The 15,520-nt window shown below is 39.4% G+C and overlaps 1 protein-coding gene across 3 annotated transcripts in view; it reads left to right on the top strand.

Moving 5' to 3' along the window:
* Nucleotides 1–14,956, top strand: part of LOC133499723 (endoplasmic reticulum aminopeptidase 1-like) — a 30,392-nt gene extending 15,436 nt beyond the window's left edge. For 2 of the 3 annotated variants that reach the window (XM_061818023.1, XM_061818021.1), the window contains exons 17-19: nucleotides 998–1,138; nucleotides 1,824–1,905; nucleotides 2,474–9,242. In XM_061818023.1, the coding sequence (XP_061674007.1) occupies nucleotides 998–1,138; nucleotides 1,824–1,905; nucleotides 2,474–2,641 (391 nt within the window). In that variant the 3' untranslated portion in view covers nucleotides 2,642–9,242. Of the gene's footprint in view, nucleotides 1–997; nucleotides 1,139–1,823; nucleotides 1,906–2,473; nucleotides 9,243–9,626; nucleotides 9,722–12,799; nucleotides 12,880–12,965; nucleotides 13,270–14,506 lie in introns of those variants that run through there. The other variant, XM_061818022.1, reaches the window with a different exon arrangement.
* The last annotated feature ends 564 nt before the right edge of the window (nucleotides 14,957–15,520 follow it).

Genomic DNA, 15,520 nt, shown 5'->3' with positions numbered 1-15,520 from the left:
GTCCAAACCATCGAAGTCTGCTCTCTCGAATCTTGTCTCCAAAACATCCATCTTTGGCTGTCCCTCTAATGAACTCATTTCTAATCCTATCCAACCTGGTCACTCCGAGCGAGAACCTCAACATCTTCATTTCTGCCACCTCCAGTTCAGCTTCCTGTTGTTTCTTCAGTGCCACCATCTCTCATCCGCACATCATTGCTGTCCTCACTACTCTTTCATAAACTCTGCCCTTCATCTAGCAGAGTCATTTCCGTCACATAACACACCAGACACCTTGCGCAAACTGTTCCATCCCGCTTGGACCGTTTCTTCACTTCCTACATTTTTTTTTTTTTTGCAAGCCAATGTACCGGTGCTTATTAAAATGTACAGTAAGGACACATAATGAGATAGAATGTAAATTTTTTTATTTTACATTATCTTTGTTTCAATTCATTTGACATTGTGCTCCTAACTCCTGTTGTGTTCTTTGATCACATTGTGTCGTCATAATACGTACACTCGTTATATGTACTGTACATCATGGAGACGGTCGTAATTGCTTAGTAAGATGCAGTAAAATTCGTCATTCTTCTCAGAAGATGAAAAATATGCTCATGACTGGTTTAGGTCGATGTTGCGCCAGTTATTCAAATATCAGTTGCTTCAAGTTTTACAACACCGTGACACCGATGCTTTCATTTCATTTTTATTGTTAGCATTAAGCTGGTGAACATCAAGTCAAAAGGTATGTGGTTGTTTTCAATACACAGTGTCATTATGTTTTTTTTTTTTTTGGCTTTACACTCATATCTCAAAACAACTCTGGTCACTTGTATCTCAAGTCACCGCTGTGTTTTATGTTTGAAGAAAATAATAGATATGGTTGGGAAGGATTTGTCTTTTTTTTTTTTATTTTAACAATTGAATTGTGTTGAAAAGAATCACTTTTTTGCTTCTTTCCTTATTGGTAAAGAGAACCCTTTTTTAAAGAAGCATGTGTCCACTTCCTCTGAAGGATTCTGGAGCAGAGTCTTCTCGGTGAGATTATGAAAACCCAAGACCTCCCAGGCATATTGGTCTCGATCAGCAGGAACCCCCGAGGCCACCGAGCAGCCTGGGACTTCCTCCGAGCCAACTGGCAGACGCTGATCAAAAAGTCAGTCGTAAGCCACGCCATGAATGCTATAAGATACTTTTGTTATCACAAAACTGAAGGACAAATAGGACAAGTGTCGACATATGGACTACTTTCTTGTCAGCAACTTACTTGAGGCTGTCTGATTTCCAAAGTCTCAGGGTCTATTAGGTAAGAAGTGTTATCATTTTTTGAATGATAGCCAACGCTAGATTGCCGATAGACCTGAAATCAGGTCAGGTATGAGGTGTCAAATGAACTTTTTCACGTCATCCTTTGTTTCAGCGATAATGATTTTGGCACTATCTGGGTTCAAAAATCTAACTGGTAATCATTAGAATGCCATATGGGATACTGTACATGAAGTTGTAACAGTCAAAGTTCCTCTGGGTGCAGCTTGTTGTCAGGGGCAGTTCTATACTTGAATATACACTGCACCCTAACTATTAGCTAATAGCGCAATTCAGCAGATCATTGACAGCCATTGCGAATAGATTGGAGGTGGGATGAGTATAATATACTGCAAATAAACGTTTTCCATCAAAAATGTTGTTGCGCCATACCCCCCCCCCCCAAAAAAAAAAACCATGCTATATGTGTGTGTGTGTGTGGGGGGGGGTGGCGCTTACACACAAAACTATAAATATGCGAGGGTCGACTGTTTGGAATACATCAAATAACTGACTCGTTTGTGTGGCGACTGCAGGTTTGAAATTGGTTCCTCCTCCATCGCTTACATGGTCACGGGAGTGACCGGCCTGTACTCCACGAAGACAATGCTAAAGTCGGTGAGTACCCTTAGTTTCCATTTTATTGCCTCACAAGACCCATAAATAAATCTGATTGTTCCACACATCAATAAATCAGTATGTTGTATAATGTTGTATTTTAATTGGTTAGTACGTTTTGACACAGCTTTTATTGAGGAACCCATTAGATCATGAATCTTTTCAGTAGAAAATTGCATGCCATGCTACAAGGAACTTGGCACGGCATGGCGCAGAGGATAATATGTATGCTTGTGCAATAGCAGATTTTCCAGTTCGTATTTGTATCCGAGTGTTGCCGTCGTCTTCCTGGATAAATTTAACCCAGATTGCTTATTAAATGATTGTGGTTTGATGGTCGCAGGGGGGCGTAACGGCAGAAAGGCAGCCAGGCCTCCATTAGACTGCCCCAAGGCATACCATTACTAATGTGTGACTGTGGCATGAATGAATAGTGTGCAAATGTAAAGCATCTTTGAGCGCCTTGAAAAGCACAAAATACGTAAAGTGGCATGGATTATTTTTTAAAAAAGAACTTCCTCCTCCACCTATGTGCTTCGGTAAGATACTCTTCTATTTGTGCGCTCAGGTGGAGAAGTTCTTCAGCTCTCTGAAGGAGGAGACGGGATCAGAGATGAGGTGTATCCAGCAGGCGTACGACACCATCAGTGACAACATCATCTGGGGTGAAACCAACTTCCCTGTGCTGCTGTCCTGGCTGAAAAAACGCCAGATGCAGATTCATGAAGACTTGTAATGGTCACGCAAAGACATTTTTGGGATGTACTGTGGTGACCCCGTAAGGGACAAGCCGAAAGAAACTTACTATATTACCCAAAAGGATTTGCATTCTTTTAGGATAACGCTTGATGTGTTCTTATTGTGACCAAACACAATTTTATTGAAACATCTTTTTGATGTTCATGCAAGGTATCTTTGAGCTATTTGAGCCAACAGCTCAAAGGTCTAGTTGTTGTATTCAATGACTATATTTTTTGTTGGCTTTATGGCTTACATCCATCCATTTTCTGAGCTGCTTATCCTCACAAGCATAGTGGGAATGCTGGAGCCAATTCCAGCTATCTCCAGGCAAGAGGCAGGGTACACACTGAACTCATTGCCAGCCAATCACAGGGCACACAGAAACAACCATTCACACCTAAGGGCGATTTAGAGTCTCTAATGAAAGGGATGTGTGAGGAAACCGGAGTGCTTGGAGAAAACCATGCAGGCATGGGGTGAACATGCAAACTCCACACAGGCAGGGCCGAGTTTTGAACCCCGCTCCTCAGATCTGTAAGGCCAATGCTTTTAACCAGTCGTCGCTTTTAACCATGCCACCTCAATTGCTCACAGTCAACTATTTTTTGTTGCTAACAATGAACATTTTGAGTAGATGTTTTCATGGATTAATATAAATTGTTTTAGGGTAGATCCCGCCCATTCATCAGCGTGAAGGGCACAGTCTGAATGTCTGATCCAAGAGAAAATGAGTGTTTTGTTTTGTCTGTGAGTGCCTTTGGACCAGCCCAAAGTCACCTGAGATTAGCTCCACCTCACTGCGAATCTGAACAGGTTAAGCACGATAGAGCTCGTGCACCTATGTCACCGAAGTCACGTGACTGGCCATATTGCCGGTCAAACAAAGCATTGTTAAATGCTAAGTCCGTTGAGACGAAAAGAAAATATGTCTCATAGCACGACACACAGAGTTTTGTCCAATACCGTTAAACATTTAGAACAGGGGTGTCAAACTCCCTTTGGTCTGCGGGCCGAATACAGCTTAATTTGAGATCAAGCGGGCCGGACCAGTAAACTCGTTGCAAAATTACATAAAACTAACAATAAGCCCACTTTTTTCCTTTGTATTAGTCACTAATACTAATAATTAGTGCAAAGAATGAGTAAATTATCAAAATGTTTATAAACAAAATTTTCCTTTTACATTATGAACAATATATTATGAACAAGAAAATAACATAAGAACATAAATAAAGTATGTGCAATTTTAACAACACTTTTAAACAGTTAAACATATATTTAAGTGTGTTGTACATAAAACTGATCACAGAAATAGTAACAATGTTCCAAAAACATTTAGTACCAGCCTTGTGGAACTTAAAAACACTGTTTTTCAACATCTGGAAAGCAATTTGAACAAATGAATAACTTTCACAGCAATTATTCGTCTTGCTTGGAATTTGCCCTTGAAACTTGACATCGTTTATCCTGCACAAGTGCATCAATATGAGGCATCATGTGCTGAGAAGCAGCCAATTTCAGAATCTCATTCAAATGCTTACGTGTGAGCTTTGAGCGCAGCTTTGTTTTATTAATGTTCATTAGTGAGAAAACTTGCTCACAAAGGGAGGTTGTCCCAAACATGGACAATGTTTTAGCAGCTAGTGCTGTCAATGCGGGATAGCCTGGTAGGAGGTACTTGTAAAATGTGTCCAAGCTTACAGAGGCAAATCTGTCCTTCAGTTCTACATCACACTGCAAATCAATGATTTCAAGTTGCATGGCGACGGGCAAATCAGAAGCTTTGACTGTGAATGGTGAGCGAAAAACTGCAAAATCTGTTTCGAGTTTGCTAAAAACCTGAAATCTTTTCTCAAACTCCATCAACAGCCCTGAAATCTTCTCTTTGTACCGTTTCACGTCAGAATTAACGCTTGCTGCGCACATATCTCTTAAACAGGGAAAATGAGCAGGGTCACCGCTTGCCACCTGCGTCTCCCATAACCCGAACTTTAACTTGAATGCACGTATGCTGTCATAATACTGTGTTACGATTTTTTTTGCGTCGCTGCAACATTTTGTTAAGAATATTCAAGTGCTCAGTGATGTCAACCATAAACGCAAGGTCCTGCGGCCACAGATGGCGCTGTAATTCCTTAACAGGTTTACCTTTTTTCTCCATGAATTGTCCGATTTCATCACGTAAATCAAAGAAGCGCTTTAGCACAGCACCTCTGCTTAACCATCGTACGTTCGTGTGATGAGCCACACCATGGATAATGTTACAGTCACTGAGAAAGCTGTCAAATTGACGATGATTAAGACCTCTGGCTCGGATGAAATTAACAGTTCGGACAACCACCTCCATGACGTGATCCATTCTTAGCGATTTGCTGCATAATGCCTCCTGATGCAAAAAAAAATGAAATATCTAAAAATTACCTCCCCCATTTGCGGCTTGTACGTTATCTCTGAACTTTGTCACAACACCTGCCTTTTTACCGATCATTGACGCCGCACCATCAGTAGCCAGGCTTACGGCGCGTGACCAGTCCGCTCCGACTCTGTCCAGCGCTCCGACGACGGAGCTGAAAATGTCCTCAGCTGTTGTGGTGTCGATCGTCGGCACCAGCTCGAGAAACTCCTCTGTGACATTCAAAGTCTTGTCAACTCCACGAATGAATATGGCCAGTTGAGCGACGTCCGTGATATCAGTACTCTCATCGATCGCAACAGAAAATGTCACAAATGACCCCACTTTGCGTTTTAGTTGGTGGTCCAAATCTGCAGAGAGTTCCGAAATCCTGTCTGCCACGGTATTTCTTGTCGAGCTTATATTGGCGAAAGCATGTCGCTTCTCAGGACACACAATTTCAGCAGCCGTCAGCAAGCAGTTTTTGATGAACTCTCCATCACTGTACGGCTTTGATGCCATTGCTATTTGGCTCGCAATTAGGTAGCTGGCTTTCACCGCAGCATCACTGGCTTCTCGGCTCTCGGTGAAAACAGATTGCGTTTCTTCAGACGCGCCATCATTTCATTTACCTTCTGTTTTCTCAAGTCTCCATGCAAACTGTTGTATTTTTCACCATGCTGAGTTTCGTAATGGCGCCGAATATTGTATTCTTTAAGCACCGAAACTTGCTGCTGGCACACCAGGCACACGGGTTTCCCATTCACCTCCGTGAACATACATGTCCATTTTTCTTGAAAAGTCCGACACTCTGTGTCTACTTTTCTCCTTTTTGACAAAGACATTGATGAGGGTGCGAGGCAAACGGAAAAGTAGATAATGCAATTGTCGCCAATAGATGCTGTACAGACGTTCAATTTTACCAGGTCAAGGTGGTCCTAGTTCCGTCGCAGTGTTGCTTTCACATTGTCTGCACGTACTAAAACACTGCGCCCCCTAGCGGATAATACAAGAACTACAAATTTTAAAGAAAATTCACATTTTTTTTAATACAATGCAGCTTTCTTCCCCGGGCCGTACCAAACCACCAGACGGGCCGGATCCGGCCCGAGGGCCGTATGTTTGACACCCCTGATTTAGAAGGTGATAATAAACGAAGGTACATGGACAAATTTGAGAAACTTGGGATAAAGGACCCATGATTAATACTAATTTCAGTACAAATACCAATGTTTACATAAATTACCCCTGGTTTTACACAAACCCGCATTCATTCACGATGATTGGGAAGAAAAGAAAGGAGGTCAGCGAGTCGGCCACACGTAAACCTCTCTGTGACAGACGGTTTATTTTCTGTTTTTAAATACGCATTGTTCTCAAATGAGTCTAGTTGGTATTATAGATCCTAATTGGTAATTTGAAGTTAAGAATAATTCATACCTGAAATGAAGTGATCGCTACACAGTTGTGTGTATTTGGTTGGGCACCAGCCATCACGTTTAATTTCCGAAATCCATCGTTCTTTTCAACTGGTATTCCATAGAATGACCTCTTTGAATCTCGTCTGTTGTGACAATCAACAGCGCAACAGGTCTGGGGTATTGCAAATGTTCTCCTCCGGTTCAACGTCTCCCACAATGTCGAGCAGCTCTGTTTGGCTGTCAATACGGCATCGTGAAAATGGTGACGTCACGTGCACGAGCTCTCTAGAAAACGACCTTACAGTAAAATAACAATAGATTTTTCTGTGGTTAGTTAACAACTATCTCTTAATTTTTTTTTTTTTTTTTTTAAGAAAACAATTGCCAAAACTCAGAGCCAAGCTTTTGGTAATGCACCTATATTGCTGTTCACTAACAGAGATGCAGTTGTGATATGAGAAAACATTATTATTTTAAGGTTTTGAGAACTTGGACACTGTTTTTGGTTGCTGCTGTCTTAATGGCTCAGGGATATACCTCACATCTGCATCAGTATCTTATTAAAATTGTTTTTTATACGATGTCCAATTCTCACAGCTGCAATTTCAGCAAGTATCTTTGAAATATGACCCCCACACTCCACCCCACCTTGGAATCAAGGAAGAAACATGTCATGTCGTGATCCAAGCCGCTTATCCTCACACCGCTATTGGTAACTTTAGAAGTCAAATAACTTTTAACTGTTATCAAGCAGTGGTCTGGGGACCTGGAGTGATCTTTGGTGTAATTGCAAGGGGTCCCTGACAATACACTTTTCAAAATATTTATGAAGAGAGGTTAATTTTACTGATATGTGACTGAGGCCTTTATCTACTACGACATGGGAGTTTTTTTCTTTTTTTTTAGGTCTCTTTATTCCATCCTTTTGTGTGCCTTGTTGCCATTTGTAATGTTGACATCAGCGGGGTCCTCAGGGATAATCAAAACATTTACTGGGGGGTAAAGACCCTGAAAAGGTTGACAGCCGCTGTTCTATGAGATACATTTATTTTTTTATCTTGGTGAAGTGAACATGCAATTTTTTTTTTATTTTTGATCTCTTTCTGTTGTCCGGGAATAACAGTTTTCTGTTGCTTTGGTTAAAAAACAAAATCCTGTTTAATTAAAATAACAGCAAGAAAAAAAAATACAAAGAAAACCTTGAGGTAGAGTTTTTTTTTTTTTTGGGCCGCTTTGGAATTTTTTAAGTCTATGCCATCTAAGTGCAATATATCCCAAATGTATTCCATGGCCAAAGTTAGACATAAAGTAAATTTGACCTTTAAGTGTAAAAATACAAATGGAAAAATGTAAAAACAAAAATATCTTCCTGTGTTTTCCAACCACTGTGTTCTGGCACATTAAGACTTCTTCTGGGGTGCCGTGGGAAATTATCAAATTTCACTCAGTTTGTCAAAATAGCATTTATTTCCAACAAATAATGTATCTTCACTCCTCTATCGATGGCAGCTGCAAAAAAAAAAAAAAAAGAAAAACAAATAACAAATAAATGCTCTTTGATTTGATGACAAAATTGTTTTGTGTATCCACTTTTTGACATTTTGGTTTGTTGGTATGCCGTGACACTTTTTTTTAAGTGTAAGATATGTCCCTTGCCTCAGTTTTAGTGGGAATCACTGGAATAGATCATTCTTATCAAATATAAATGTAGAACAGCGGACATTAAAAAAAAAATTACTCAACTCTCTTCAAATGCTTGACATTTTGTGGTAAAAAGACCGAGATAAAGAATTAAAAAACTTTTTCCACGGTTACTGTGATAAAACCCTTTCAACAATTAAAAAAAATAGTAAAGTAAAAATAATGTGGCTGTACAACTGTACACAGCCTCTTATAACTAGGATGCATTGAAAAGCGCCACTTTTGAACCCTAACCCTCTTAGAATCACGTTCTACACTAAGGATGTCGTTCTTTAGTTGATGAGCACGACTGTGTTTGCACCAAATATTACTTTTGGAGTTAGGGTCAAAAACATAAATGTTGGTTTCTTTGGCCCAAAAGAGATTTTTCCACTTTTGGCAAGATTTTCAAACGAACTGCAGACATTGTAAAGTGTAGTTGTGGCTGCATCATGCTAGGGCACAATATTTTTTTTTGTTTTTAAAGCTTGAACTGAGGCTTCAGACAAGGTGGATAGAATTCTGTACAGTTTGAAATAAGGTTGTTAGTACAAAAGCTTTAAACTTCTCAAATGCAAAAAAAGAAAAAACACATTTATCCATCCATTTTCCCAGCCGCTAATTTATTTGTGGTTATTTAGAGATCCTTAATGCAGGTGTGTGCAGACTCTTGTTTTACCCAAATTTGAATCTGATGTTTGAACATGGCGCCACATTGGATCAGCTGGAAAGTGTTGGCCTCAAATTTCTGAGGTCCAGAGTTCAATCCCGGCCTGTGTGGAGTTTGCATGTTCTTCCCGTGTCTGCGTGGGTTTTCTCCAGGCACTCCAGTTCCCTTCCAAATCCCAAAAATATGCAACATTAATTTGATATTCTAAATTGTCTCTAGGTGTGATTGTGAGTCTCGATGTGCCCTACGATTGGCCGCCAACCAGTTCAGGGTGTACCCTGCCTCCTGCCCGTTGATAGCTGGGATAGGCTGCAGCACTCCCCTGGCCCTTGTGAGGATATGCGGCAAAGACAATGGATGTTTATTAGGTCACAGGTCTTGAAATTGTTCATCTTGGCCCAAATATTTTTTAATACCACACAATAAAAAAGCATTTAAAGAGGAATTGAGTAGCCCCCTTTTTTTTTTTTCCAACGTCAACTGCAGCATGCTTTATGCTTTAACCCCCACAATCCTTCCCAACGTTTACATTGCGTCCAAATGATCTGAACACTTTCTCCTGCGACCAAAGTTGTCTGAGGTGAGGCTGTGTGGACTGGCAGTCACGTTAACTTTAAAACCTATTCAGTCGTCATAAATTCTTGTGATGGACCTTTGGCACATACCGATAAAAGGCAGCATATACTATAATAGAAAACAGCACACCCACAATATCCACGAGTGTGAGCACAGACTGACGGCCAAGCTTCGCTTGTGGAAAAAGTGCGTTGGAAAGTCAACTTTTTTAATTCATTTTCGGTGCTTCACCTTTGCGCAGACGAGTCTGCGGGCCGCTTCCTGGCAGCAGCACGCGAGAACCTGAAAAGAACCTCTGCTTTGCTGTGACCTCAGCAGCCGTCACTGCCATTCAAGGTAAGAAACTTTATGCCAAAGAACATATCAAAGAACAGTGAGTGATCAAGCTAATAGAGTATTATCTATATCAGACTTTACTATTGTATAATCTGATTTAGCTTTTATACTGTAGTTGGTAAATAATTGATTCGATCATAATTCCTTTATAGCATAAGGAACCATATTTGATAACAGAGCAAATGGGCGCCACGTGCCTCACTAAAAGGCAGTAAACACGTGATTCCTGCTAGCCAACATGTAAAGAAAGTTAATTCAAAAAAATTAAGTGAAAGAGTTTTAAGCAAAGAATCTTTTACAGAGTTGCGAATCAGATCAAATAAAATGTGGGAATTGTGAAATTTCTTTCAAGGGTCATTAATATAGCGGATGGCCATCCTATGGATCGGCTCAAAATTCAAACGAATAGTCCATCTGATTAAATGTGTGACAAAACACTCCCTGCCGTCATTTACAAATGTTTATTAATGAATCTAAAATCGTTTATTGTTAATCAACACCTGATAAACGTGGCCAGAAATGGAACCTTAGCTCATAAATATAATTTCTGATGGAATCAACGAAGAATGTATCTAGCAACAAATACTGTAGTAGCTACCTACTACATCTGCAAGAAATGTCTGTTGACATTGGGTGGGTGTCATTTTTTTCTCAGCATGCAGTCATCAACGTGATAATTCAGACACTCGTGAGGGTGTCATGTGTCTACTGACGTGTTATAAAGTAATTTATCTTGAGTTTATTATCCCACATATGTGGATAGAACTGTTTTTGCACTTATATTAAATAAACAAAACAAAAAAAAGCACAGTCGACACTCAAATAGCTTGAAACCAAGGTAGATGAAAAAAGGAAATCCCTTATTTTATTAAAAAAAAATAATCTAGTTTTTTTTCCCAGTTGTTCTTGTATATCCCAGTTGAGGTAATCCCAATCACACTCAGCCAACTGTAAGAGGTCGTAAAGGTTTTTTTTTTTTTTTTGGGTATTATTAACTATACAAACTAACTCCAAAACATTTGTGGAACGGCTAACTATTTGGAACAGGACACAATTTCTAGAATAGGAATTTATTTGGATCATAACAGCGAATGCATAATAATTTCTGATTTAAAAACCACAGCAGATAGAAAACAGTGCTCAATATAAAACACAAGACTATTGAACATAACGTAACGTAAAAGCATATCTCAAAAAACCCAAAACAGAAACGGCACTAAAATAGCTTCCAGTACGTTCCAGAATGTTTGAAGGAGGACTGGCTGGCTCCAAAATAAAGTGAATTACGATGATCCATCACGGATTTGATGAAGGCATGAATGACATAAAGAGTACAGTACAGTATATACAAAATGGGTACAGTTTTTGGCAGATATTATGAGGAACAGTTTTTTTACATAGTATAGTTTCATGGTAAAATGGGAGGCAATTTTAATGGGTTCCGCAATTACACAAATGTAACTTTTTTTATAGATTCTTTTCATTTTTTTATGGGTAAAAGACATTTCTAGAATACTTTGTAATACAAGATTTCAAGAAGACAAAAATGTGAGAAAAGAAGTATATTTTTTTGTAAAATTAAAAAAACACTTGAAAAAGATTTATCTAAAATTGGAGTTGTGTGAATTAAATCATTTTTTAAATTCGGATTTTTTTGGTTTGATTAAAATCAATTACTGTATATCGATTTAATCATTTAAATCAAACAACCCTTATTGAGACTGTGTAATAGTAACTTTTCCTGCTTCATCATTCATTGCCATTCTTCCTGATGAGGCATCTTCACAGCAATCCGGTTATTCTCAATGCCATTTTACGCAGCAAAGCCAAACCCGCAACAACCAGTGTGTGCGGAATGCAAACGCAGACTGTAAACACTCTTGGGTCAAGGCAGGTTGCTTATCTTCACATCTATGACTTGTTAAAAAACAAAACAAAAAAGAAAACATCGAGCTCATGGTGTCTTGGATGAACTTTTGTGGTTCAAAGTGTACCTTTGAGGGGTTTGAAAATTACAGGGAGTTCTTAGGCCTGGTCATGGGAACAAGAGCAACTATTCTACTCTACACTAGTTAAATCTGGCCCTGTTTATTTGAACACAATTGATATATTTTTCAGTTGTATGGACGCTTAAATCTACATTCTGCCATCTAGTGGAAGACCTATTTAATTGTTTTGTCAATAGACATCTCTGGCATAGATGAACAAAGACACATTACTTGTAGTAATTAGATGATCATTTTCAGACAACTTGAGGGAAATAAAATAGTTCTCATGCCGCACATGATGATCTCTCACGGCACATTTGCACAAAAGGAAATTAAGAGGAAACAGACAAAACCTATTTGCATCATCTTGAAGTCAGGCCAAACAAGCCAGTTGCTAGCTAGATTTCATTTTAGTGGTTAGCAAATGAATGAACAACAATTCAGGATGAGGCTTCGTCTTTGTCCGTTTTTTAGGAACGTTGTGTTAAGACTTTGCCAAAGAAATTGTGCGAGTGACTTGCTCTGTCAACCCCTGACAGGAAAAAAGTCGAAACCATTACTTCATTCCCTGTTTGCAAACTAATGGATCGCTTTTCTCGTTTCGCATTTTAGCGTTAATGAGTTAGAATCTTGTTGATTAGCTTAACTGCCCCAGATGAAAAGAAAATGTCTCATAGTTGAAACTCGATGAGCGTGACACTAATGCGAAGGGAGACGTGAAAAGTTAAGATAATTGGGGCTTGGTTAGCTGCCAAGTATGTTGGGCTTGACTCCTTCAATCTGGAACTTGTATAGTAAACAGATGGAAAATATGATTCATCACACATGTACTACGTATATGTATTAACATTTAATAGACAATTAATGTTCACATGTGATCATGTTGTGTGTCCACATTTGTGATTTGTCTGCATTTCTCCTCATTAGACCTTTTTATCTTGTTTGAAACTCCGTTTGCACTTGACATGAATGTCAATAAATTGATTATATTGAGTAAATAAATGCAAGCATTTGTTGAATTTCAGTAAATGGGAATTTTAGAGAGTGCTTTGGAAGGAAGTTAAATAGACTGCAATGTACTCCCATCCAGGTATTTTTGTGCTTGTGTTTCAATCTACATTCGTTGACCCGACCTGGAAGGATGTCCCTCAACAGCATCCCCGCTCTCGAGTAAGTACATTAGCACGTAATCATTCCATAATGGTCAAGTTCCAATTAGAACCTGTGAGTGAATCTCCATTCGTTTGGCTCCCAAGGATCTTCCTGGCCATCCTGGGCATCGGCCTCCTCATCATGTTCTGCACCACCTTCTGCAGAGCTTGCAGCCGTCTGAGGGAGGAGCAGATCGAGAGGGAGGCCTGGAGGCGGCACACAGAACACAGCGGTCGCCCTCCGTCCATATTTTTCATCCCCTTTCCTGGGAGACTGTCGCAGCGGCAGTCGCAGCAGCAGGATGAAGAAGACCACTACGCGGTGCCCCAGTACAGCCAAGAAGCCTTCACACCGCCGCAGTACAATGCCGAAGGAGCCTACTGTGGACCCCCGCCTTCCTATACTGAGGTAATTGTTGGCTAAATGCAGGAAGGAAAAAAGTGAAATTTTAATTTTGAAACTAGCGTATGGGTTCGGTATATACATTTTAAGTAAACAATTGGAAAAAAGAAGCCTTAATAAGTCATAAATGTAATTTTAATTTAAGTCATCAAACTGTTTGAGGACACAAAGAAAATGATTGAAAAGTAATAATAGTTTAAAAAGCATGCCACTGTCAGAGTTTTATTAAATAAATTCATAAATGCCAACCCTAACCCAATGAATAGCTAATGCGCAAACATAACAATACTGATGGGGAAAGTGCAAGTAAACAGCAACATTTAGCTCGTGTTTTTTCAAGGACAGAAATGACACTTGAAACATCACTAAAATTAATTCTGGGTTCCCATAGCGACTACATTGCCACGACCGTCAATGTGGTTAGGGTTACGTACGGTGGGAATGCGTAACACAAGAAATTCACTGTTCTCACCATTTGCACATCAGTTTTTCTTCACGCCACTCAAGCAGAGCACAAAATTTGTGGATAGGGACTTCAAATGGACCAATTAAACAACTGCAACTAAAGTAACATATTAGATTTGAGTCTCCGTGGACCAATATATGAGATGCGTTTATGATCTCTCTCTCGAAGTTTGAATGTAAGCAAACAAAGTAAAATCAGTTTTCTAACAGCTGTTGAAAAGTAAAACACATGCAAGGTGGAAGGCTCATATTTCCTTTTCCATTATGTCCTCTCTGTCGCTTCACTTTGCTTCATTTCCGCGCTGGTTTTCGTCCTTGCTGGTTTTCATCCTTCTCCGTATCTCCTCGAGGATGAATTCTTCGCCATTTCTATGTTACTGCAAAGCTCCTCACGGTTGTAGCATCGTAGATTAATGCTGAAAGTCAATTGGCGCCCATATTCACCTCAGATAACTTCTGTTCTTATAAAACTGCTGCTATGGCTACGTACACGCTAATCTCTTCAGCTATTGCATGTTTTATTTTTTTGTTTTATTTTATTTTAAAGCTCTAGTCGAGGGTTAGGGTTAAAGAATAGAAACATTAGCTCGCGGATTAAATTGTATTTATATGCTCAAAATGACATTTTTAGCACATTTAAATGATGATCAATCCAAAAATACACATCTGGAAACATGAAAATTTGTTTTCCAAAGTTCATCATGAGCTTACATATTTGCGTCCTCAGTGGCGATTTCCTCGAGCCTGACTGGGTTCTGGTCCTTGTGTTGTGTTCCAGCTGGGTTGTAAGCCTGATGATCTGCCGCCCGCGTACACAGAATACAACGTGAACGCCGTCACGGCGCCGGTTCACACGGACGTGGCCCAAACTCCAACGCAGCCATAAAGAAACTGCAGCTGGGAGAAGATTCTGGACATGGATGGTCTGATTATTGCACTGGAGCCACAGGACTTGTGCGTTCGGCGTGAGTTGGCGTCAAGAAAGTATCGTTAAAAAGACCTGGAGTTCATTTAAACAAATTTTGCTAAAAAACAAACAAACAAAACACACACATTTTGCAGAGAAAACAATTTTATATGTAGAAATATTTGAACTAAAGTAGCTGGTCTACTTTCTAGGTTTGAAACGATCATTTTTTGCACCCCAAGTCAAAGATATGCCTCTATATTTGTTCAAGAATATATCGTGTTTTTGTGCATGTTCGAAAATAAAATATTGGTAAAATCACGTGGATCTAGTACTGTATGAATAATCTCATTGTGCAACGTTACCACGGAAAGATGATGAGCAATACGCGAGGAATATCTGAAGGGTGCCAGTGAACAATTAGATCGAATATAATCAGATGAACTGCTAATGAGTTCAAAGTGGCGAACTGGAACGAACTAGACTGGAATTACTAGACTGTGTGGGGGAAAACTGATAATAGCCCTTTATCGGGCACACAGCCATATTTGGTTGCTCAAGAGAGTGTTCCATACAAATGAACCCTGCACCTGCTGCACAATGATGCAATACACTCTACAGTTTTAATGCACTACAGGTGTAGTCAAACATGTGCCTTTAAAAAAAAGAATTTGAAGAAGTCTCAAAAGTCAGACTGGCCTATGCTACACTCTAAACATGAATAGAATACTGTACATCAAAAGGTGAGTTTACTAAATATTATGTCATCGTTTCCACAATTGCATTTTGTTAATTTACAAAAACATGTTAAGTTGATGTCACATTTCACGATTGAATTTTCTTTTATTATTATTTTTTTGTCAACTACCTGCACATCGCTCAATT

Source organism: Syngnathoides biaculeatus, chromosome 4 (assembly GCF_019802595.1).
Source record: "Syngnathoides biaculeatus isolate LvHL_M chromosome 4, ASM1980259v1, whole genome shotgun sequence".
Lineage (NCBI taxonomy): Eukaryota > Metazoa > Chordata > Actinopteri > Syngnathiformes > Syngnathidae > Syngnathoides > Syngnathoides biaculeatus.
This window is presented reverse-complemented; position numbering and strand designations above follow the sequence as displayed.